A 24663-nucleotide genomic window follows, 5' to 3' on the forward strand; every position below is an offset into this window, starting at 1 on the left:
CAGTGTGGTGGTCCCGACCTGCGTGAGAACACCAGCGGTAGGTCGGGGCCATAAAAGGAGAGTGGTGAGCGCCCCTGGACAGCGTGGCGGCATTCCATTTCAACGTACAGCGCGAGCTGGTGCAGGAGGGCGACGGCAGTGCAAAGGGCGACTGGTTTAGATGTCGGTGATTGGAGCATGGGAAGGGACAGCAGGAGCTGCGAGGTTTGGGCGCAGGAGCGGCAAGAGATTGCGGCCCAGGAGAGGCGTGAGTTCGGGGACCAGAAGAGGTGTGAGTTCGGGGACAGCATGGGCCAGCCCACACTGCGATATGACAGACGCACGAACATTAGCGTCCTCGACCAGGCCAACATCCTCAGCATTGAAGCACTGACCATACTAGATCAACTCCGCTGGGCAGGCCACGTTGTCTGCATGCCAGACACGAGACTCCCAAAGCAAGCGCTCTACTTGGAACTCCTTCACGGCAAACGAGCCAAAGGTGGGCAGCGGAAATGTTAAAGGACACCCTCAAAACCTCCCTGATAAAGTGCAACATCCCCACTGACACCTGGGAGCCCCTGGCCAAAGACCGCCCCAAGTGGAGGAAGTGTATCCAGGAGTGCGCTGAACACCGAGTCTCATCGCTGAGTGCATGTAGAAATCAAGCACAGGCAGTGGAAAGAGCGTGCGGCAAACCTGTCCCACCCTCCCTTACCCTCAACGACTATCTGTCCCACCTGTGGTGGAACAGGGACTGTGGTTCTCGTATTGGACTGTTCAGCCACCTAAGGATTCATTTTAAGAGTGGAAGCAAGTCTTCCTCGATTCCAAAGGACTGCCTATGATGAGGTCCGTGCAGCTGAGCTGGTCTCCAGTGGTCTTGGTTAACCTTTGCCACTGGACCAAGACCAAGCTCTGTCAAGCCCGTGTGGTGGCTGGTGTGCTGCAGACACCACACATTAAAAAGAAAATCCACGCACGAGCATCTTCCACCCTTCAATATGCAGTTCGGGACCTGGAATATTAGGTCCTTCATTGAAACACCTGTGAACTCATTGAACACATGCCTTTTTGATGTGAAAGCAAGTCATCCTCGATTCGAGGGACCGCCTAAGATGATGATTTCAGCAGAAGACTATAACCAAAAAGTGCTCTTACAATGGCATTTATTTACTTTGGATTGCAGGAGATTGGCATCCATGTGTGACTCCGTGTGTTTTCTCTTGTAATCCTGCTCTCATCCTAGCAGCAGAATTGTACATTCACTTCTTTGTGCGTTTACAATTCTGCTGCTGGAATAAGAGCCAGATTTAACAATGTAAACATGGGATGCCTGTGCATGGTTGCTGGTCTCCAGCCATCCTAACTAAACAAGTGTCAGTGTAAACGTGCTCATCTTCCTTACAGCAGGAAGAAATCAGAATACACATCACATCATAACTGCAATCTGGTGAGAATGGGTCTGCTGTCACTGTCATAGGATGTGACTCACTGGTGAGTCATGTGCTCAATTCCTGCACATGTCAAGAACAAAACAACATGACCATTGTGGTAATATCACTTTCGCAAGAACAAATGTAAACAATACGGGATTATTACGAACACTGGAAAAGAGCAGCACTATGTGCTAGTAGTCACTGATGGCAACAGTGGTCTTCACTGGCTTTATTACCAAAATAGCATTAACACATAACCAAGATTCCAATTAACTAGCTCCATTGCTAGTGGCAAAGCCTATAGAAAAACACATGAACCATAGAGTGCATGTGAAAATCAATCATCTCCTGAAGGAAGTGACTTATAACATTATGAAGTTGGAAATTCAAATAAAATTCCTATGTTCAGAACTGACCGTGTCAATATCATCTATATCGGCACTATGTTCCATCAAACACTCCACGATATCCACATAGCCTCTCGCTGCTGCAGTCAGGAGGGGAGTCTCTCCTTCTTTATTTTTAATGTTAACAGCACAGTCAGCTTCACAGAGTGCTTTGGCCACAGCATAGTAACCATGCCAAGCTGCACAGTGCAAAGGGGTTTCTTGGTCCTAGTGCAAGGGAAAATAAAAAAGGTTACAATTTTTAAAACAGTGAATAAATTAAACACATGTTGGAATGGGAAGTTCTGTTGTGCAATGAATCAAAGTTGTAGACAGAATGGCTCCATTCACACAAAGGGTATAATCAGATCATATATAAATAGCAGAAATAATGGAAAACTTCAAGTACTTAAAACACACGGAAACAAACAAATTAAAGCAACTATCATTACCCCCAATTACACTCTTTGTGGTTTGACATAACTTTGTTGCTAAGTGGCATTCGAGTGAGAGATAGAATTATGATGGTCAGTTTGTGGAACTGGACAGTCTAACTGGCTGACCAGTTAGTTTAATTTATAAAACGTTGCAACACTATTTAAGTAACATTAATTCAGCATTTTCAAAAATCATACATCATCCATGATTGTTTTTAAATGGATGTCACGAAGTTCCTCTTTACAGAGTGATCAACCCATGCAATGGATTTCCACTTAGGGCAGTGAAGATGAAAACCCGAGAATCATTTCACCGTCAGGTGTTGTGATGGGGGAATGTTAGGGTGGATCAGCTAAGGTGGGGTGAATGGCCTTCAGACTGCCCATCTATATCTGATGGTGATATTGTATGGTAGTGTCAAAATTCTGATTTCTTTTTTTAAAGAATGGAAAGAAAAATAAAATATAGCTAATGGACTCATCCAGTAGCTGAACTGGTAAACGCAATAGACGATGTGCTATTAGACCGGAGAGTGCATGGTTCGATTCTAGCTGGTCTCACCCAAAACCACAGCGATGAGAAAACCTATCATCCAGGATCTCTGCTCCTTATATCCATCAAGTAGCCCTTGCTAAAGCGCAAACATGCGGATATTGCACAGGGACAGAATCAGGTTTGAGTGTGATGGGCCTTGTAGGCAAACAGCCTGTTGACAACAGTCAAGGGGTCGCTCACAAATACGCCACTCCTGTACATTACCATACCTTAGCACAGGGGGTAAATTAGGGGAAGGAAAAGACAGCTAACAGCAACATTCACTCACACTGTCACTGTATGATGAAAGTTACACTGAAAAGCATTTGAAAGATCATTTAACCTGCCCTTGCATACCTGAGCTGCAACTGTTCATGAATAGTATAATTGCGAACTCTGAATTCGCAATATTAAAGTAAAGTACAGAGCCTTTATGCTCGGTTGAGTATTCCATAAATGTCAAGGGTCTTCGCTAACATTTATGGTTCTTTATTTTTATTGTCCATGGGCTAAATAATCAGTACTGGCTAAATTTGCATTGTTCAAACCAAATCAGTGGGTGACTTTACTGTTACAGACAATTAGGTTCAACATATCACTATTAGGGGTCACATTTACCTATGGTGCTGTAAATCCACTGGTTGAGCTTCAATAAAATTGCTCAACATAGTTTATGCACGCATGAATCACTAATTGCAAGTAGTTTGAACAGAAACAAATTTTGTATTATTTCTGTAAAATGTTCTCACTGCTGATGGAAGCTTCGCACAATTTTCTAGTTGAGGGAACTCTGCCAGATCTACTCACACTGGCTATTGAGAGATGTATGAGAAGTTCCCAGGATGTTCTGCATCTTTTCTTGCAGAGAAATTATTGGCCTTGGGTCTAATCCCTCTCTTGTCGTACATATTGATTGGGCTAACCAAACTGGTAGCAATACTGTGGAGGAGGATTTCCTGGAGTGTATAAGGGATGGTTTTCTAGACCAATATGTTGAGGAACCAACTAGAGAGCAGGCCATTCTAGACTGGGTCTTGTGTAACAAGAGGGGATTAATTAGCAATCTGGTCGTGCGGGGCCCCTTGGGGAAGAGTGACCATAATATGGTAGAATTCTTAATTAAGATGGAGAGTGACACAGTTAATTCAGAGACTAGGGTCCTGAACTTAAAGAAAGGAAACTTCGACGGTATGAGACGTGAATTGGCTAGGATAGACTGGAGAATGATACTTAAAGGGTTGATAGTGGATAGGCAATGGCAGACATTTAAATATCACATGGGTGAACTACAACAATTGTACATCCGTGTGTGGCGTAAGAATAAAAAAGGGAAGGTGGCTCAACCGTGGCTAACAAGGGAAATTAGGGAAAGTGTTAAATCCAAGGAAGAGGCATATAAATTGGCCATAAAAAGTAGCAAACCGGAGGACTGGGAGAAATTTGGAATTCAGCAGAGGAGGACTAAGGGTTTAATTAGGAGGGGGAAAATAGAGTACGAGAGGATGCTTGCAGGGAACATAAAAACTGACTGCAAAAACTTCTATAGATATGTGAAGAAAAAAAGATTAGTGAAGACAAACGTAGGTCCCTTGCAGTCAGATTCAGGCGAATTCATAATGGGGAACAAGGAAATGGCAGACCAATTGAACAAGTACTTTGGTTCTGTCTTCACTAAGGAAGACACGAATAACCTCCCGAAAATACTAGGGGACCGAGGGTCTAGCGAGAAGGGGGAATAAAGGGAAATCCTTATTAGTCAGGCAATGGTGTTAGGGAAATTGAAGGGACTAAAGGCTGATAAATCCCCAGGGCCTGATAGTCTGCATCCCAGAGTAATTAAGGAAGTGGCCCTAGAAATAGTAGATACATTGGTGGTCATTTTCCAACATTCCATGGACTGTAGTTCAGTTCCTATGGATTGGAGGGTAGCTAATGTAACACCACTTTTTAAAAAAGGAAGGAGAGAAAAAAAAGCCGGACATCGGTGGTGGGGAAAATGCTGGAATCAATTATTAAAGATGTGAAAGCAGTGACAGGATCGGTTCAAGTCAGCATGGATTTATGAAACGGAAATCATGCTTGACAAATCTAGAGTTTTTTGAGGATGTAACTAGTAGAGTGAATAAGGGAGAACCAGTGGATGTGGTGTATTTGAACTTTCAAAAGGTTTTTGACAAGGACCCACACAAGAGATTAGTGTGTAAAATTAAGGCAAATGGTATTGGGGGTAACGTACTGACGTGGACAGAGAACTGGTTGGCAGACAGGAAGCAAAGCGTGGGAATAAACGGGTCCTTTTCAGAATGGCAGGCAGTGACTAGTGGGGTGCCGCAAGGTTCAGTGCTGGGACCCCAGCTATTTACAATATACATTAATGATTTAAACGAAAGGAATTGAATTTAATATCTCCAAGTTTGCAGATGACACTAAGCTGGGTGGCAGTGCGAGCTGCGAAGAGGATGCTAGGAGGCTGCAAGGAGACTTGGACAGGTTAGGTGAATGGGCAAATGCATGGCAGATGCAGTATAATGTGGATAAGTGTGAGGTTATCCACTTTAGTGGCAAAAACACGAAGGCAGATCATCTGAATGGTGACAGATTAGTAAAAGGGGAGGTGTAACGAGACCTGGGTGTCATGGTACATCAGTCATTGAAGGTAGGCATGCAGGTACAGCAGGCAGTAAAGAAAGCAAATGGCATGCTGGCCTTCATAGCGAGGGGATTAGAGTATAGGAGCAGAGAAGTCTTACTGCAGTTGCACAGGGCCTTAGTGAGACCACACTTTGAGTAGTGTGCGCAGTTTTGGTCTCCTAATTTGGAGGAAGTACATTTTTGCTATTGAGGGAGTGCAACGAAGGTTCACCAGACTGATTCCCGGGATGGCAGGACTGGCATATGAAGACTGGATTGACTAGGATTATATTCACTGGAATTTAGATGAGAGGGGATCTCACAGAAACATAAAATTCTGACGGGATTGGAAAGGTTAGATGCAGGAAGAATGTTCTCGATGTTGGGGAAGTCCAGAACCAGGGTCACAGTCTAAGGATAAGGGGTAAGCCAGTTAGGACCGAGATAAGGAGAAACTTCTTCACTCAGAGAATTGTGAACCTGTGGAATTCTCTGCCACAGAAAGTTGTTGAGTCCAGTTCGTTAGATATATTCAAAAGGAAGTTAGATGTGGCCCTTGCGGCTAAAGTGATCAAGGTGTATGGAGAGAAAGCAGGAATGGGGTACTGAAGTTGCATGATCATATTGAATGGTGGTGCAGGCTCGAAAGACCGAATGGCCTACTCCTGCACCTATTTTCTATGTTTCATATATCCAAGATTGAGACCACGTTGTGCAGGGAATTGTGGGTTCAAATAGGTTTCCTGCCATTCAATGATACAGCATGCGGGAGCACAACAGATTGACCTTAAAATTCTCTTATTTATAGTGTTGAGTAGCAGATATTGTACTCCACACACAGACATACCCCTTGCAGCTGTTATGTGCCCTCTGCTGAAAACAACAAAAAAAAAAATCCACATTCTAACAATAAAGGGCATTTAATTCATTTCCTATAAGCAAATTCTTGATTCCAATTTCCAGAGGGAAGAAGGGAAAAAAATTAGAGACTGTCCCCTAACAGGGAGCAAGAATAGTATTAACAGAAATCAGGAAACAATTTGCGCATCCATTTCCTCAGTTGACAAATGGTGCGTTGTGTTGGAAAAAAACAAGAATGGTCATGAAATTGCCAGCACATGAAGAAGAAAGGGAAAATACTATTATCGGTATTCTGCATATAATACAGAAATGCTACTTCTGTCCTCGAGTACTGATAACTATGTAAACTATACCCATCATTAGATGTGCTACTAAACCGCACAAACTGGGCAAGATGCCTGATCCAACTGAGCAAGTAATTGAGGCACAACAAAATCGGCCTCACTGTTCCCAGGCTATGAAAGGGAAGGTTCAACAAATAGATCAATTCTCAATAACTCTTGTAGGAATGTATTATGTGGACATCAGTTCAAGATAGACTGAGACCCAAATGTGATGCTCCCACTGTTAAATAGCCTCTCAACACCCCATGTCCAGACTCACATGAAGAATGGCCATTTGGATGAGGTACTAGAGGGCTATGGCACCCATAAAACAGTACTCCAACAAGAATCACCATCTTCAGAACAGGGTGAAGAAAGACATTTTTTTTTTGAAAAAAGGCAACTGTGTAAATTGAATAAAAGGGATATTACAAGATGTATGAAATCCAATGTTAAAACCTACACATCCTTCTTGATTCATAGTTTAGGGCATGTTTGTCGACTTCCATCTATCCCAGTCTACAGAAGTGATGTATATCTAATGGATAAAAGCCACTTAAAAAGTGCTTACTGTTTTATAGGACAATAGATGCATATACATTTCCTAGTTCTGGAACTTGCTTGTAAACAGCAACCCTTATCAATACAGTTTCACTTTAAGAATGTCGGGATTACTTTTCAACTTTCATTTGTTACAAACCATCAAACTTAGTTCCTTAATGATTTCTTTGGAAGAGAAATGGCTGGAATGAGAGACAATACTAGATTATATTCCGAGCATAATTCTTTATTCTAGTTCTCTTCCACATTCACTTTGTGATCATGAATTAGCTTGATTCACTTTGTGATCATCAATTATGTGCAAGTACCAGTAAAATGGATGACCCAAAAAACCCAAGCTAAATTTTATTGTCAATATGGGGTAGGAATTGCGATATCTTTGAAATGACATTTTTAAGACAGTATATCTATTTTGTAAGCTCTTACCCGGTCTTGAAGATTTGGATTAACCCCAACATTGCAGAGGTACTGTACCACTTCCACATTACCATAACGGGCTGCCACGTGGAGGGCTGTTTCACCAGACTGCAATGAAATATAAACAAAACGAAAAATTATAAAATCCGGTTGCAAATAAATTGAAATCCACTATATTATTCACAGTTTAACTTTCATTTATAAGGACTAATTTCATAATAAGGACCATTTGCAGTGGGGCTTTCTGAATACAAAGTATTTAAAAATGCACCAGTACTTCGCTGCTTTAAACACTAAAGCAGAAATAGAATACTGTTGGATGAGTAAATAATTACAGAACTGATAATCCAGCAGCTCTTAATTCAGTTGAACCTACAGGAAATCAAAATAAAAGGCCAGAAACAACCCAAAATTTGCTTGTGGGAAGTGGCGGTGGGGGGGGGGGGGGGGAGGGAAAGAGGAGGGAAAAGCAGAACATTGGGAAGTTCAATTGATCTAAGAATTAGATTTTGTAAGCATGTCTATAATTAGGTCACCCTCTTGTCAAGCAATCCTAAACAAGCGCAATTGTGTATGCAAGTGGGTTTGTAGAATCTTATTTACATTTTTTACAGATTGAATAATTTGAAATTGTTTGAGATTGTTGTCGTATCTTGGCATTTTTCTTTCATATGCGCAGTTCTGCAATGTTCACATTTGAATTTAACTTTAAGTAACTCACTTATCCTTGCATCCTGGCAGCAAAATCTCCAATATCAGTGCAGTTTATACTGAAATGTGCAGTTGAACTGAAATGTTCAACTCATCGATACCGATCTATATAATTGTTAAAATGTCTACATTTTCTGTTTGTTTCCACACGCCTGATCTTTGGTTCAGTGGTTTCACAATATATTTCTTCATGATTGTTTAAGTTTTTTTAGTCTCCGTTTCTCTGCACATCTTTGGTGAGATAAGCAAAGCACTAAATAGCACCACATCCTACGAGAAAGCATTCTCCAAGATGCAACTGCCAAAACATAATAGCTTCCCACTTCGATCTCCACCACCATCCCAACAAAAGTATAAAAACGAAGTGTCAAGTTCTAACATACCATAATGGGTATGGTGGTGTAGTGGTTATTTTACTGGATAGCAAGATCTCAAAATTGAGAATTTGAATTTAGTTTAAAAAAATCTGGAAATTAAAAAGCTAATATCAGTAAAAATGACCAGTGGTCAGATTGTCTTTAAAAACTCAATTGGTTTTAGAGAAGGAAACTTGCCATTCACGTGACTCCAGTCCCACACCAACTCTTAACTGCTCTTTGAAGTGGACGGAATAAAAAAAATTCCACACTGCTTCCCGACAGCTAATGCTATTTTTTTCCCCGCTTGCAGTCCTTCATCTTACTGACACCACCACTGCTACCAGCATATCCCCAAATTGCTGCTCGCTCTTGCTCCTGATCCTCAGCACAATCAGTGCTTCAACTTTGTCCCCTCTGTTATGCCATCTTCTCTTCCTCCCGCCAGCTTTGTTATTAGGAATGGCACTGCCTCTCCCCAATGTTTTACAAGTGATCTAATTCACTGCTAACTGCTCTACCAGCCCACTGTTATCACATACACTGCTTGGGTTCCTATTTCCTCCCCAGCATCCTCTTGCTGTCAACCTGCTCTGTCAGCTTGGTTGCAAGAAGCACTTTAGTAGATGTGCTACTTGTAGACAGCCACAATGATTATTAATTGTAAGGGGATAAAATACGGTCACTAAAGTGGAAGTAGACAGATGGACAGACGGTCACTAAAGTGGATACTGAATGTAGTGAATTGATCGGACACATGGTCCAAATTGTAGGGCTCATCAGTATTAGGATGTTCTGAGGAATCTGGAGTTCCTGTGTTTTATGGTAGAGATTGTAATTGTATGTAAAACTCGCTTATGTATGTAAAGCACACTTATACACTTGCTTGAATGGGTTTTAAGAAGGAGAAGCAGCAAAGCTTGCTATGTTGCAAAGTTTGATGGTGAATGAACCATCCGGTGTATTAACCGTAGTACAGACTCATGGAAACTTATATATTCAGTACAGAACAAGGACAGTAAAATGTTTGGGAAGAGAGATTATAGCAGCATGGGAACAGGATGGTATTGACGCAGTTTTGACTAGCGTTCTTGGGAGAGGGATAAGGAGGCACCACCCTGGAAACAAAATTAATCAACATGTCATGAGGAACTGAGGCAAAGTTGACACCACTGAATAACACATTCCGGGAGGGCGACATGTGATGGGAGATGGACAGGTGGGGAAGAACCACTCAAAGCCAGTCTGATGAGGGTCAACGAATCAATGAAACATCGCTGATAGTAGTAGGCCAATCAGTGGTTTTGTAGGAGGGTCGCACACCTCGAAAAACTGTATAATTGTAATTGTAAAACCTCTGATCGGGGAAGTGTTCATCGGAACCCTTCCCTAGCATGCTTGAATAAAAACCGGTTGAACCGAAGTTTCCGTCTGAGTGATTCCATGGTCGCTATACGAGAGGGCGGGTGTCGACTCCTTATATCAGGGAGTCCACCTTGAGCAAGAGAAGTCTTCTCTTTACCTAAACATTAATACTTTTCAGAATAAAGATCATAAATGTTTAATAAATCTCATTAGTATATGAATTCCAAGATTTAAAGTAATTCAAGGACACTGTAAACTTTTAAACATTCCAATGGAAAAATTGACCAGCAAATATTTCTAACTCAATCTCTCATGCTTATATCAATGGCTAATTACATGCCAGCTTGTTGTAGGAAGGCAAAGGCACCTGCTGGATATACAAATATATATGTATGTATATATGTTTAAAATGTTAGCCAAATATAAAATGGCTGCCAGGGGGCTTAGCAAAGCATGATGGGGGCTCGGTTAGCCAAGTTAGCTAAAGCTGTTGACTGAGCACTGAACCTGCAAAGCCTGGTCTCAGGAATATCTTGAATCAACAGCTTGAGACAAGATAGTATATAGAACACTGCGGTACCTAGTACGGAATGTCCTCAAGTCAGTGACCCCAATATAGGGTGCCTAGCAACCATAGAGGTAAGGAGCTAGGCACTGCAGAACCCATGAGCAACGAAGTTAAGGGGGCCTGGAGAGCATCTCACGGATAGGGATCAGCCCACAACTGTCACAAACTGATCATGCAGCCCCCTGATGTACCAGGGTTAATTCTATTGGCCCATTTAAACCTATATGTAATCTATAATCATTATGATTGGATTGTGTCCAGCCAAAGTGGGCTGAGTAACTGTAAAGAACTATTGTAAAACATATCAATATCGATGAATTTCTTTGTTCGGTGGAGTGGAGTGCCTGGAGTTGGACCAGAGGCTCTCTCCCCGCCGGCGTAATAAAAGCCGTTTTGGCGTTGGAACCGACCCAGAGTGTCGAGTGATTCTTGCAGGAAAACATTCACGCTAACACAGCTCTATGCCAATGAACCATCAATCAGCACTTGTTTTCAAAAATGCACTGGCATTGTTCATTCTCACACCCACCCCCAATTGAGTCACTTGCAAGTTGATGTAAAAATAACATTTCAGTTAAGCCTTTGGAAATATTTCTAAAGATCTACTAGGAACCTTTCCTCACAACAAATATGGTTCTTTACTTGACTACTTCAACCCAGCAGCCTCTGAACTATTTCTTCTGCTACATTTCTCAGTGCTGTGGACAAAAATTCTTGGAAACAGCAACCAACACCAAAACATCAGCAACAGTCAGATTGTTTATGATCATTTTGTAGGGTGCATAATCAAGCAAAACTAGCTTTATGGATTATATTCTACACAAAGACTCAATTTAAGATATTATACCCTTTATAGTTATTAACCACATGGAATTTCTGATTTCAGCTAATCCCTCATTCCCCCCCAGCTATTGCAGATTATGTTCACCCAGTCATCCTGCACCACTTCACAGACTCATATCTGTCACATCAGCTTATTCTGTACCTTGTTCCTGTCAATCTTTATCATAATGCACAGCCTTGTATAGCTGTAATATTAGACTTTTATGATTTAACAATTAGATTAACAAAAACAAAACACTTAATTTCCCAAAACATTGAACGAAGAAATTGGATTTTTTCTGCAGTTGTTACACTTGGTTACGTATACAGATAAGCTCCGCAGTTCCACAGACTGCTCAGCAAGTTAATTCAGTGAGCAACAACAACTTGCACTTATATTGTGCCTTTAATGTAGTAAAATATCCCAAGGTGCTTCACAGGAGCATTATCAAACAAATTTTGACACCGAGCCACATAAGGAGAAACTAGGCAGATAACCAAAAGCTTGGTCAAAGAGGTAGGTTATAAGTGTCTTAAAGGAGGAAAGAGAGGTAAGAGAGGCAGAGAGGTTTAGGGAAGAAATTCCAGAGCATAGGATCCAGGCAGCTAAAGGCACAGCCACCAACAGTGGAGCGATTAAAACTAGGGATGCTCAACAGGCCAGAGCAGTTAAACAATAGTCGAGTCCTCAGTTCAATCCCGGTCTGTGCTGAACTAACTGGACTCGGGAGGAGTCCAAGATGAATCATCAACTCGGCACTTTTGGCTGAAGATGGTTGAAAACGCTTCAGCTTTATCTTTTGCACTCGTTTGCTGGGCTCCCTCACCATTGAGGATGCGGATGTTCATGGAGCCTTCTTCCCCCATTAATTGTTTAGTTGTCCACCACCATTCATGAATGGATGTGGCAGGACTGCAGATCTTTGATCTGATCAGTTGATTGTGGGATCGCTTAGCTCCGCCTATATTATGTAGTTTCTGCTGTTTAGTATATATCTAGCCCTGTGTTGTAGCTTCACCAGGTTGGCACTTCACTTTTAAGTACGCGGGTGCTGCTCCTGGCATGCTCTTCTGCATTCCCCATTGAACCAGGGTTGGTCCCCTGGCTTGATAGTAATGGTAGAGTGGGGGATATGCCAAGCCATGAGGTTACAGATTGTGGTGGAATACAATTCTGTTCCTGCTGATGGCCCACAGCATCTCATGGAAGCCCAGTTTTGAGCTGCTAGATCTGTTCTGAATCTATCCCATTTAGCTCAGTGATAGTGTCACACAACACAATGGAGGGTGTCCTCAGGATGAAGTTGGGACTGTGCGGTGGTCACGGCTACCAATACTGTTACGGGCAGATGCATCTGCGACAGGTAGAATGGTGAGGATGAGGTCAAGCAGTTTTTCCCCTCGTGTTGGTTCTCTCACCATCTGCCGCAAGTTCAGTCTGGCAGCTATGTCCTTCAGGACTCGACCAGCTCAGTCAGTAGTGGTGCTACTGAGCCAATCTTGGTGCTGGACATTGAAGTCCCCCACCCAGAGTACATTCTGTGCTCTTGCTACCCTCGGTGCTTCTTCCAAGTGGTGTTCAACATGGAGGATTACTGATTCATCAGCTGAGGGGGGAGGCGGGGGTGGGGGGGCGGTAGGTGGCAATCAGCAGGAGGTTTCCTTACCCATGCCATGAGACTTCATGGGATCCGGAGTCAATGTTGAGGACTCCCAGGCCCACTCCTTCCCAACTGTATACTACTGTGCCGCCACCTCTGGTGGGTCTGTCGCGCCGGTGGGACAGGACGTACCTAGGGATAATGATGGCGGAATCTGGGACACTGGCTGGACAGCTCTCCCAATTTTGGCACAAGTCTCAGATGTTAGTGAGGAGGACTTTGCAGGGTTGACTGAGCTGGGTGTGCCTTCGAAGTGTCTGAATCCGGTGCTTAGGTCGATGCCGGGTGGTCCGCCAGTTTTATTCTGGTTTTTCCTAGCGGTTTGATACAACTGAGTGGCTTGCTGGGCCATTTCAGAGGTCAGTAAAGAATAAACTGTGCATCTGTAGTCACATAGGCCAGGCCAGACCAGGTAGGGTGGCAGATTTCCTTCTAAAAAAAGGACATTAGTGAACCAGATGGGGTTTTACAACAATCTGGTAGTTTCATGGTCACCATTACTGATACAGTTTTATTCCAGATTTTATTTAATTAACTGAATTTAAATTCCACAGCTGGCATGGTGGGATTTGTACATAGAGGGCATAATTTCAAAGTTTGCAGATGACACGAAACACAGGAATGTGGTAAACACTGAGGAGAATGGTAACAGACTCTAGAAGGACAGACAGACTGGTGAAATGGGCAGACACGTGGCAGATGCAATTTAACGCAGAGAAGTGTGAAGTGATTCATTTATGTAATAGAATGAGGAGTGGCAATATAAACTAAATGGTACAATTTTAAAGGAAGTGCAGGAACAGAGAGACCTCAGGGGTGTACGTACACAAGTCTTTGAAGGTGGCAGGACAAGTTGAGAAGGCAATTAAAAGGCATTCCGGATCCGTGGTTTTATAAATAGCAACATAGATTACAAAAGCAAGGAAACTATGCTAAACCTTTATATAAAAAAAAACACTGGTTAGGTCCCAGCTGGAGTATTGTGGCCAATTCCGGGCACCACATTTTAGGAAGGATGTCAAGGCCTTAGAGAGGGTGCAGAAGAGATTTACGAGAAATGGTACCAGGACTGGAAGACTTCAGTTACATGGAGAGGCTAGAGAAACTGGGACTGTTCTCCTTAGGTTCAGGGGAGATTTGACAGAGGTGTTCAAAATTATGAAGGCTTTTGATAGACTAGGAAGAAGGGTCAGTAACCAGAGGACACATATTTACAGTGATTGGCAAAGAACAACAGGCGACATAAGGAAACATTTCTTTACACAAGTTGGTATGATCTGGAATGCACTGCTTGAAAAGGTGGTGAAAGCAGATTCAATAAAAACTTTCAAAATGGAATTGGATAAATACTTGAATAGGGAAAATTTTCAGGGCTGTGGGAAGAGAACGAGGGAGTGGGACTAATTGGATAGCTTTTTCAAACAGCCAGCACAGATGCGATGGGCTGAATGGCCTCCTTCTGTGTTGTATTATTGTATGATTCCAAGAATACAGAATTATTTTACCCATCAATTAAGATCAATATTTCGCTTTTGCCTCCTAGGCCTGGATAAAGAAAGAAATGTTCCAGGCATATTGATGATGATGATGTTATAGAACAACATGAAAAAGGAAAGGATGAAGGAAGAACTTGCACTTATATAATGCCTTCAATGTAGAAAAACAGCGCAAGGTACTTCACAGGGATGCGAGGAAAATGGCCAATGACCCAGAGAAGCAGATATTATTAGGGAAGGGTAACTAAAAGCTTGGTTGAACACATGGGTTTTAAGGAGAGTCTTAAAGAAGGAGGGAAACAGAGGGATTATGGAGGAAATACCAGACAATGTGGGAGCTTGGCAGCTAAAGTCAGCTATCAGTGGTGGGGTGAAGGGAGGAGGTATGCACAAGAGGCTGACTCAGAGCAACAGAATGATTGGAGGGTGGAGGTTTGTCGAGTTGAAGGAGATTAGCTCACTGAGACTGTGGAGAGATTTAAAGAGAAGCATGAGGAATTCAAATTTAAGTTGTCGAGGATGTGGGAGTCAATGTTGGGCAGCCAGGATGGGGATGATGGGCGAATACGATTTGGTGCATAGGTAGAATACAAGCAGCAGCGATTTGGACAAAATAGATTTTATGGTGGGAGGTAGATGAGTGCCTGGAATGGGGAGCACTGAAATAATTGAATCTGGAGGTGACAAAGTCATGAATAAATGTTTCAGTGGTGGATGCGACTGAGATAGGGGCATGGATGAGTGATGCTACAGAGGTGAAAGATCTTTATGATAGAGAGGGTAATAAGTGAAAAACAGCTTGCAGATGATCAGGATGCTGAGGTTGCAAGAGTCTGGCGCAGTCCGAAACAGTGGCTGGGGAGAGAGATGAAGTCGGTGGCTAAGGAGCGAAGTTTGGGAGGGGCAGGGGCCAATGATTTGGATGAAGGAATTGATTGTAATATCTCCAAGTTTGCAGATGACACTAAACTGGGTGGCGGTGTGAGCTGAGAGGGGGACGCTAGGAGGCTGCAGGATAACTTGGACAGGTTAAGTAAGTGGACAAATGCAGTATAATGTGGATAAGTGTGAGGTTATCCACTTTGGGGGCAAAAATGCAAAGACAGAATATTATCTGAATGGTGGCAGATTAGGAAAAGGGGAGGTGCAACGAGACCTGGGTGTCATGGTTCATCAGTCATTGAAAGTTGGCATACAGGTACAGCAGGCGGTGAAGAAGGCAAATGATATGTTGGTCTTCATAGCTAGGGGATTTAAGTATAGGAGCAGGGAGGTCTTATTGCAGTTGTACAGGGCCTTGGTGAGGCCTCACCTGAAATAGTGTGTTCAGTTTTGGTCTCCTAATCTGAGAAAGGACGTTCTTGCTGTTGTAGGAGTGCAGCGAAGATTCACCAGACGGATTCAGCAGTCCGGGGAGAGGCGGGAGTCGAGAGAGGCAGCGGCCTATAAAAGGCTCAGCAGTCCGGGGAGCGTCGAGAGAGGCGGGAGTCGAGAGAGGCAGCGGCCTATAAAAGGCTCAGCAGTCCGGGGAGAGTCGAGAGAGGCGGGAGTCGAGAGAGGCAGCGGCCTATAAAAGGCTCAGCAGTCCGGGGAGAGGCGGGAGTCGAGAGAGGCAGCGGCCTATAAAAGGCTCAGCAGTCCGGGGAGCGTCGAGAGAGGCGGGAGTCGAGAGAGGCAGCGGCCTATAAAAGGCTCAGCAGTCCGGGGAGTCGAGAGAGGCGGGAGTCGAGAGAGGCAGCGGCCTATAAAAGGCTCAGCAATCCGGGGAGCGTCGAGAGAGGCGGGAGTCGAGAGAGGCAGCGGCCTATAAAAGGCTCAGCAGTCCGGGGAGCGTTGAGAGAGGCGGGAGTCGAGAGAGGCATGACTTGTGCAGCTCCAGCTGAGAGAAGTCAAAAAAGAAGTAGAAAGAAATCAAAAGGTGACGTCACAGCCAATGTGGTAAGTGATTGGCTGCTGATTGGTGAGTAGTTTTTCTTTTTCTTTATTAGTCAGTAACTTTTAACATTGTTGTCGCCAATTTAAGTGTACCTAAGGGTTAAGTCATGGCAGGACAGCTCGGTCACGTGATATGCTCCTCCTGTACCATGTGGGAACACGGGGACAACACCAGTGTCCCTGACGACTACATGTGCGGGAAGTGTGTCCACCTCCGGCTACTGACGGTCCGCGTTGCGGAGTTGGAGCTGAATTCACTCTGGAGCATCCACGATGCTGAGAATGACGTGAGTATCACGTGTAGCGAGTTGGTCTTACCGCAGGAGAAGGGTCCACAGCCAGCGAGGGAATGGAAGACCAGCAGGAAGAGTAGTGCAAGGAAGGTAGTGCAGGGGTCCCCTGTTGTCATCCCACTGCAAAACAGATACACTGCTTTGAGTGCTGTTGAGGGGGATGACTCATCAGGAGCGGGCAGCAGCAGCCAAGTTCATGGCACCGTGGCTGGCTCTGTTGCACAGGAGGGCAGGAAAAAGAGTGGGCGAGCGATAGTGATAGGGGATTCAATTGTAAGGGGAATAGATAGGCGTTTCTGCGGTCGCAACCGAGACTCCAGGATGATATGTTGCCTCCCTGGTGCAAGGGTCAAGGATGTCTCGGAGCGGGTGCAGGACATTCTAAAAAGGGAGGGAGAACAGCCAGTTGTCGTGGTGCACGTTGGTACCAATGACATAGGTAAAAAAAGGGATGAGTTCCTACGAAATGAATTTAAGGAGCTAGGAGCTAAATTAAAAAGTAGGACCTCAAAAGTAGTAATCTCGGGATTGCTACCAGTGCCATGTGCTAGTCAGAGTAGGAATCGCAGGATAGCTCAGATGAATACGTGGCTTGAGCAATGGTGCAGCAGGGAGGGATTCAATTTCCTGGGGCATTGGAACCGGTTCTGGGGGAGGTGGGACCAGTACAATCCGGACGGTCTGCACCTGGGCAGAATCGGAACCAATGTCCTCGGGGGAGTGTTTGCTAGTGCTGTTGGGGAGGAGTTAAACTAATATGGCAGGGGGATGGGAACCAATGCAGGGAGATAGAGGGAAACAAAAAGGAGGCAAAAACAAAAGACAGAAAGGAGATGAGGAAAAGTGGAGGGCAGAGAAACCCAAGGCAAAGAACAAAAAGGGCCATTGTACAGCAAAATTCTAAAAGGACAGAGGGTGTTAAAAAAACAAGCCTAAAGGCTTTGTGTCTTAATGCAAGGAGTATCCGCAATAAGGTGGATGAATTAACTGTGCAAATAGATGTTAACAAATATGATGTGATTGGGATTACGGAGACGTGGCTCCAGGATGAGCAGGGCTGGGAACTCAACATCCAGGGGTATTCAACATTCAGGAAGGATAGAATAAAAGGAAAAGGAGGTGGGGTAGCATTGCTGGTTAAGGAGGAGATTAAGGCAATAGTTAGGAAGGACATTAGCTTGGATGATGTGGAATCTATATGGGTAGAGCTGCAGAACACCAAAGGGCAAAAAACGTTAGTGGGAGTTGTGTACAGACCTCCAAACAGTAGTAGTGATGTTGGGGAGGGCATCAAACAGGAAATTAGGGGTGCGTGCAATAAAGGTGCAGCAGTTATAATGGTGACTTTAATATGCACATAGATTGGGCTAACCAAACTGGAAGCAATACGGTGGAGGAGGATTTTCTGGAGTGCATAAGGGATGGTTTTTTAGACCAATATGTCGAGGAACCAACTAGGGGGGAGGCCATCTTAGACTGGGTGTTGTGTAATGAGAGAGGATTAATTAGCAATCTCGTTGTGCGAGGCCCCTTGGGGAAGATTGACCATAATATGGTGGAATTCTGCATTGGGATGGAGAATGAAACAGTTAATTCAGAGACCATGGTCCAGAACTTAAAGAAGGCTAACTTTGAAGGTATGAGGCGTGAATTGGCTGGGATGGATTGGCGAATGATACTTAAAGGGTTGACTGTGGATGGGCAATGGCAGACATTTAGAGACCGCATGGATGAACTACAACAATTGTACATTCCTGTCTGGCATAAAAATAAAAAAGGGAAGGTGGCTCAACCGTGGCTATCAAGGGAAATCAGGGATAGTATTAAAGCCAAGGAAGTGGCATACAAATTGGCCAGAAATAGCAGCGAACCTGGAGACTGGGAGAAATTTAGAACTCAGCAGAGGAGGACAAAGGGTTTGATTAGGGCAGGGAAAATGGAGTATGAGAAGAAGCTTGCAGGGAACATTAAGACGGATTGCAAAAGTTTCTATAGATATGTAAAGAGAAAAAGGTTAGCAAAGACAAACGTAGGTCCTCTGCAGTCAGAATCAGGGGAAGTCATAACGGGGAACAAAGAAATGGCGGACCAATTGAACAAGTACTTTGGTTCGGTATTCACGAAGGAGGACACGAACAACCTTCCGGTTATAAAAGGGGTCGGGGGGTCTAGTAAGGAGGAGGAACTGAGGGAAATCCTTATTAGCCGGGAAATTGTGTTGGGGAAATTGATGGGATTGAAGGCCGATAAATCCCCAGGGCCTGATGGACTGCATCCCAGAGTACTTAAGGAGGTGGCCTTGGAAATAGTGGATGCGTTGACAGTCATTTTCCAACATTCCATTGACTCTGGATCAGTTCCTATGGAGTGGAGGGTAGCCAATGTAACCCCACTTTTTAAAAAAGGAGGGAGAGAGAAAACAGGGAATTATAGACCGGTCAGCCTGACATCGGTAGTGGGTAAAATGATGGAATCAATTATTAAGGATGTCATAGCAGTGCATTTGGAAAGAGGTGACATGATAGGTCCAAGTCAGCATGGATTTGTGAAAGGGAAATCATGCTTGACAAATCTTCTGGAATTTTTTGAGGATGTTTCCAGTAGAGTGGATAAGGGAGAACCAGTTGATGTGGTATATTTGGACTTTCAGAAGGCGTTCGACAAGGTCCCACACAAGAGATTGATGTGCAAAGTTAGAGCACATGGGATTGGGGGTAGTGTACTGACATGGATTGAGAACTGGTTGTCAGACAGGAAGCAAAGAGGAGTAAATGGGTACTTTTCAGAATGGCAGGCAGTGACTAGTGGGGTACCGCAAGGTTCTGTGCTGGGGCCCCAGCTGTTTACACTGTACATTAATGATTTAGATGAGGGGATTAAATGTAGTATCTCCAAATTTGCGGATGACACTAAGTTGGGTGGCAGTGTGAGCTGCGAGGAGGATGCTGTGAGGCTGCAGAGCGACTTGGATAGGTTAGGTGAGTGGGCAAATGCATGGCAGATGAAGTATAATGTGGATAAATGTGAGGTTATCCACTTTGGTGGTAAAAACAGAGAGACAGACTATTATCTGAATGGTGACAGATTAGGAAAAGGGGAGGTGCAAAGAGACCTGGGTGTCATGGTACATCAGTCATTGAAGGTTGGCATGCAGGTGCAGCAGGCGGTTAAGAAAGCAAATGGCATGTTGGCCTTCATAGCAAGGGGATTTGAGTACAGGGGCAGGGAGGTGTTGCTACAGTTGTACAGGGCATTGGTGAGGCCACATCTGGAGTATTGTGTACAGTTTTGGTCTCCTAACCTGAGGAAGGACATTCCTGCTATTGAGGGAGTGCAGCGAAGGTTCACCAGACTGATTCCCGGGATGGCGGGACTGACCTATCAAGAAAGACTGGATCAACTGGGCTTGTATTCACTGGAGTTCAGAAGAATGAGAGGGGACCTCATAGAAACATATAAAATTCTGACGGGGTTAGACAGGTTAGATGCAGGAAGAATGTTCCCAATGTTGGGGAAGTCCAGAACCAGAGGTCACAGTCTAAGGATAAGGGGTAAGCCATTTAGGACCGAGATGCGGAGGAACTTCTGCACCCAGAGAGTGGTGAACCTGTGGAATTCTCTACCACAGAAAGTTGTTGAGGCCAATTCACTAAATATATTCAAAAAGGAGTTAGATGAGGTCCTTACTGCTAGGAGGATCAAGGGGTATGGCGAGAAAGCAGGAATGGGGTACTGAAGTTGAATGTTCAGCCATGAACTCATTGAATGGCGGTGCAGGCTAGAAGGGCCGAATGGCCTACTCCTGCACCTATTTTCTATGTTTCTATGTTTCTATGACAGGACTGACATACAAGGAGAGACTGGATCAACTGGGCCTTTATACATTGGAGTTTAGAAGGATGAGAGGGGATCTCATAGAAATATATAAGATTCTGACGGGATGGGATAGGTTAGATACGGGTAGAATGTTCCCGATGTTGGGGAAGTCCAGAACCAGGGGACACAGTCTAAGGATAAGGGGTAGGCCATTTAGGACTGAGATGAGGAGAAACTTCTTCACTCAAGAGTGTTAACCTGTGGAATTCCCTGCCGCAGAGAGTTGTTGATGCCAGTTCATTGGATATATTCAAGAGGGAGTTAGATATGGCCCTTATGGCTAAGGGGATCAAGGGGTATGGAGAGAAAGCAGGAAAGGGGTACTGAGGGAATGATCAGCCATGATCTTATCGAATGGTGGTGCAGGCTCGAAGGGCCGAATGGCCTACTCTTGCACCTATTTTCTATGTTTCTATGTTTCTAATATTGATGGCTTAAGACTTTGTTTAGCTGGAGGAAGTTAAGACTTGCCCAAGACTGGATGTCAGACAATTAGTCCGACAGCAGAGGCAGTGAAAGGGCTGAGATGGACAGTGGACAAGTAGAGCTGGGTGATATCACTGTACATGTGGAAAATTACCCTACATCATTGGATGGAATCTCCAAGAGACAGTACGTACATGAAGGCGAGGGGGCCACGGATGGATCCTTGGGCAACTTTCAGGGTGATGATGTGGAGGTGGGTACTTGAAGTTATTACTAAAGATGCTCTGCCTACGATCAGATAGCAAGAGTGGAACCAAGTGACAGCAGTCCCATCAAGCTAGACAACAGGGGATAGTGCAGTCAACCATTTCGGTGATAACTTTATAACAAATATTTATTTAAAACCATCTACAAAATGTATTCGTTATCCAGGAGCAATTTTTAAATTTGATTAAAATGGAGATACTGCTAATGCCAATTAATTCCCTGAAATCACATTTTATAATTTTTCTGTTGAATTTTATTGACTTCTAAAAACTTTTAGGTCAGTTTTGAATTTACAGGCAAGGCAATAACTGTAGTACTTCTCATCAATTCATTCACAACAAAATACACCCAAATATACCCCTTTTTTAATAAACAAATTTAAGATTGTATTTACCAACATTAGTATTTTAGGTGACACTCGTATTCATTTTAAATTTTTGCTTACCTTATCTTGTACATTCAGTGGACATTCTTTCCGATGCAAGAACTTTAATGTTTCAGTATGGCCATGCCTTGCTGCCCAATAAAGTGCATTTGAGCCAGACTAGAAGCAATTGAGATTAATTTTGTGAATGACAATCTGAAGTATTTGATACACAAAGTAATGTCATTTTTAAGATAATTTTTTTGAGGTGAACTATTAGACTCATTCAGAAACTTCTGAAAGCCCAGTCAATTAAACAAACATTGAGTAAAATATGTCTACATATATTGCAACTGATTTTTATTTAAGATTGCAGAAGCTTTAAGGAAATGATAGGGATAATAAGTGGCCATTGTTTCTACAGCTCATTACAATATGAGACTTACCAGTTTCATACAAATGGGCATGATAGTTCAGGTGAATACGTGGCTTGAGGATTGGTGCAAGGGGGAGGGATTCAAATTCCTGGGACATTGGAACCTGTTCTGGGGGAGGTGGGACCAGTACAAACCGGACGGTCTGCACCTGGGCAGGACCAGAACTGTGTCCTAGGCGAAGTGTTTGCTAGTGCTGTTGGGGAGGGTTTAAACTAATATGGCAGGGGGATAGGAATCTATGCAGGGAGGCAGAGTGAAGTAAAAAGGGGACAGAAGCAAAAGGTAGGAAGGAGAAAAGTAAGAGTGGAGGGCAGAGAAATCAAGGGCAAAAATCAAAAAGGGTCACATTACAGCATAATTCTAAAAGGACAAAAAGAGTGCTAAAAAAAACAAGCCAGAAGGCTCTGAGTCTCAATGCGAGGAGCATTCACAATAAGATGGTTGAATTAACTGCGCAGATAGCTGTTAATGGATGTGATGTAATTGGAATTACGGAGACATGGCTCCAGGGTAACCAAGGCTCGGAATTCAACATCCAAGGGTATTCAATATTCAGGAAGGATAGACAGAAAGGAAAAGGAGGTGGGTTAGAGTTACTGGTTAAAGAGGAGATTAACGCAATAGTAAGGAAGAACATTAGCTTGGATGATGTGGAATCTATATTCGTAGGACTGCGAAACACCAAAGGGCAGAAAATGTTAGAAGGAGTTGTGTACAGACTACCAACAGTAATAGAGAGATTGGGGATGGCATCAAACAGGAAATTAAGGATGCGTGCAATAAAGGTACAGCAGTTATCATGGGTGACTTTAATCAACATATTGATTGGGCTAACCAAACTGGTAGCAATACTGTGGAGGAGGATTTCCTGGAGTGTATAAGGGATGGTTTTCTAGACCAATATGTCGAGGAACCAACTAGAGAGCAGACCATCCTAGACTAGGTCTTCTGTAATGAGAGGGGATTAATTAGTAACCTTGTCGTGCGAGGCCCCTTGGGGAAGAGTGACCATAATATGGTAGAATTCTTCATTAAGATGGAGAGTGACACAGTTAATTCAGAGACTAGGGTCCTGAACTTAAAGAAAGGTAACTTTGATGGTATGAGACATGAATTGGCTAGGATCGACTGGCGAATGATACTTAGGGTTGACGGTAGATGGGCAATGGCAGACATTTAAAGATCACATGGATGAACTACAACAATTGTACATCCCTGTGTGGCGTAAAAATAAAACAGGGAAGGTGGCTCAACTGTGGCTAACAAGGGGAATCAGGGATAGTGTTAAATCCAAGAGGCATATAAATTGGCCAGAAAAAGCAGCAAACCTGAGGACTGGGAGAAATTTTGAATTCAGCAGAGGAGGACTAAGGGTTTAATTAGGAGGGGGAAAATAGAGTATGAGAGTAGGGAACATAAAAACTAATTGCAAAAGTTTCTATAGATATGTGAAGATAAAAAGATTAGTGAAGACTAATATTGGTCCTTGGCAGTCAGAATCAGGTGAATTCATAATGGGGAACAAGGAAATGGCAGACCAATTGAACAAATACTTTGGTTCTGTCTTCACTAAGAAAGACACAAATAACCTCCCAAAATACTAGGGGTCCAAGAGTCTAGCAAGAAGGAGGAACTGAAGGAAATCCTTATTAGTCAGGAAATGGTGTGAGGGAAATTGATGGGATTGAAGGCTGATAAATCCCCAGGGCTTGATAGTCTGCATCCCAGAGTACTTAAGGAAGTGGCCCTAGAAATAGTAGATGCATTGGAGGTCATTTTCCAACATTCCATGGATTCTGGATCAGTTCCTATGGATTGGAGGGTAGCTAATGTAGCTCCACTTTTTAAAAAAGGGAGAGAGAAAATGGGGAATTATAGACCGGTTAGCCCGACATCAGTAGTGGGGAAAATGCTGGAATCAATTATTAAAGATGTAATAGCAGCACATTTGGAAAGCAGTGACAGGATCGGTCCAAGTCAACATGGATTTATGAAAGGAAAATCATGCTTGACAAATCTTCTAGAATTTTTTGAGAATGTAACTAGTAGAGTGGATAAGGGCGAACCAGTGGATGTGGTGTATCTGGACTTTCAAAAGGCTTTTGACAAGATCCCACACAAGAGATTAGTGTGCAAAATTAAGGCACATGGGATTGGTGGTAATGTATTGAGAATAGATAGAGAACTGGTTGGCAGACAGGTAGCAAAGAGTGGGAATAAACGGGTTTTTTTCAGAATGGCAGGCAGTGACTAATGGGGTACCGCAAGGTTCTGTGCTGGGACTCCAGCTATTTACAATATACATTAATGATTTAGACGAAGGAATTGAATGTAATAGCTCCAAGTTTGCAGATGACATTAAGCTGGGTGGCAGTATAAGCTGTGAGGTGGATGCTAAGAGGCTGCAGGGAGACTTGGACAGGTTAGGTGAGTGGGCAAATGCATGGAAGATGCAATATAATGTGGATAAGTGTGAGGTTATCCACTTTAGTGGCAAAAACACGAAGGCAGATCATC

General features: G+C 43.5%; 1 protein-coding gene across 7 annotated transcripts in view; it reads right to left on the bottom strand.

Annotated features, from left to right (window-relative positions):
• The window catches only part of dapk1 (death-associated protein kinase 1), a 280231-nt gene that overhangs the window by 94428 nt on the left and 161140 nt on the right, over positions 1 to 24663 (bottom strand). For all 7 annotated transcript variants that reach the window (XM_070882090.1, XM_070882084.1, XM_070882078.1 and 4 more), the window contains exons 14-16: positions 21791 to 21889; positions 7579 to 7677; positions 1835 to 2032 (exon numbers count right to left, since the gene is read on the bottom strand). In XM_070882090.1, the coding sequence (XP_070738191.1) occupies positions 1835 to 2032; positions 7579 to 7677; positions 21791 to 21889 (396 nt within the window). The remainder of the gene's footprint in view (positions 1 to 1834; positions 2033 to 7578; positions 7678 to 21790; positions 21890 to 24663) is intronic.

This window comes from Pristiophorus japonicus, chromosome 1 (assembly GCF_044704955.1).
Source record: "Pristiophorus japonicus isolate sPriJap1 chromosome 1, sPriJap1.hap1, whole genome shotgun sequence".
In the NCBI taxonomy this organism is placed as follows: Eukaryota; Metazoa; Chordata; class Chondrichthyes; family Pristiophoridae; genus Pristiophorus; species Pristiophorus japonicus.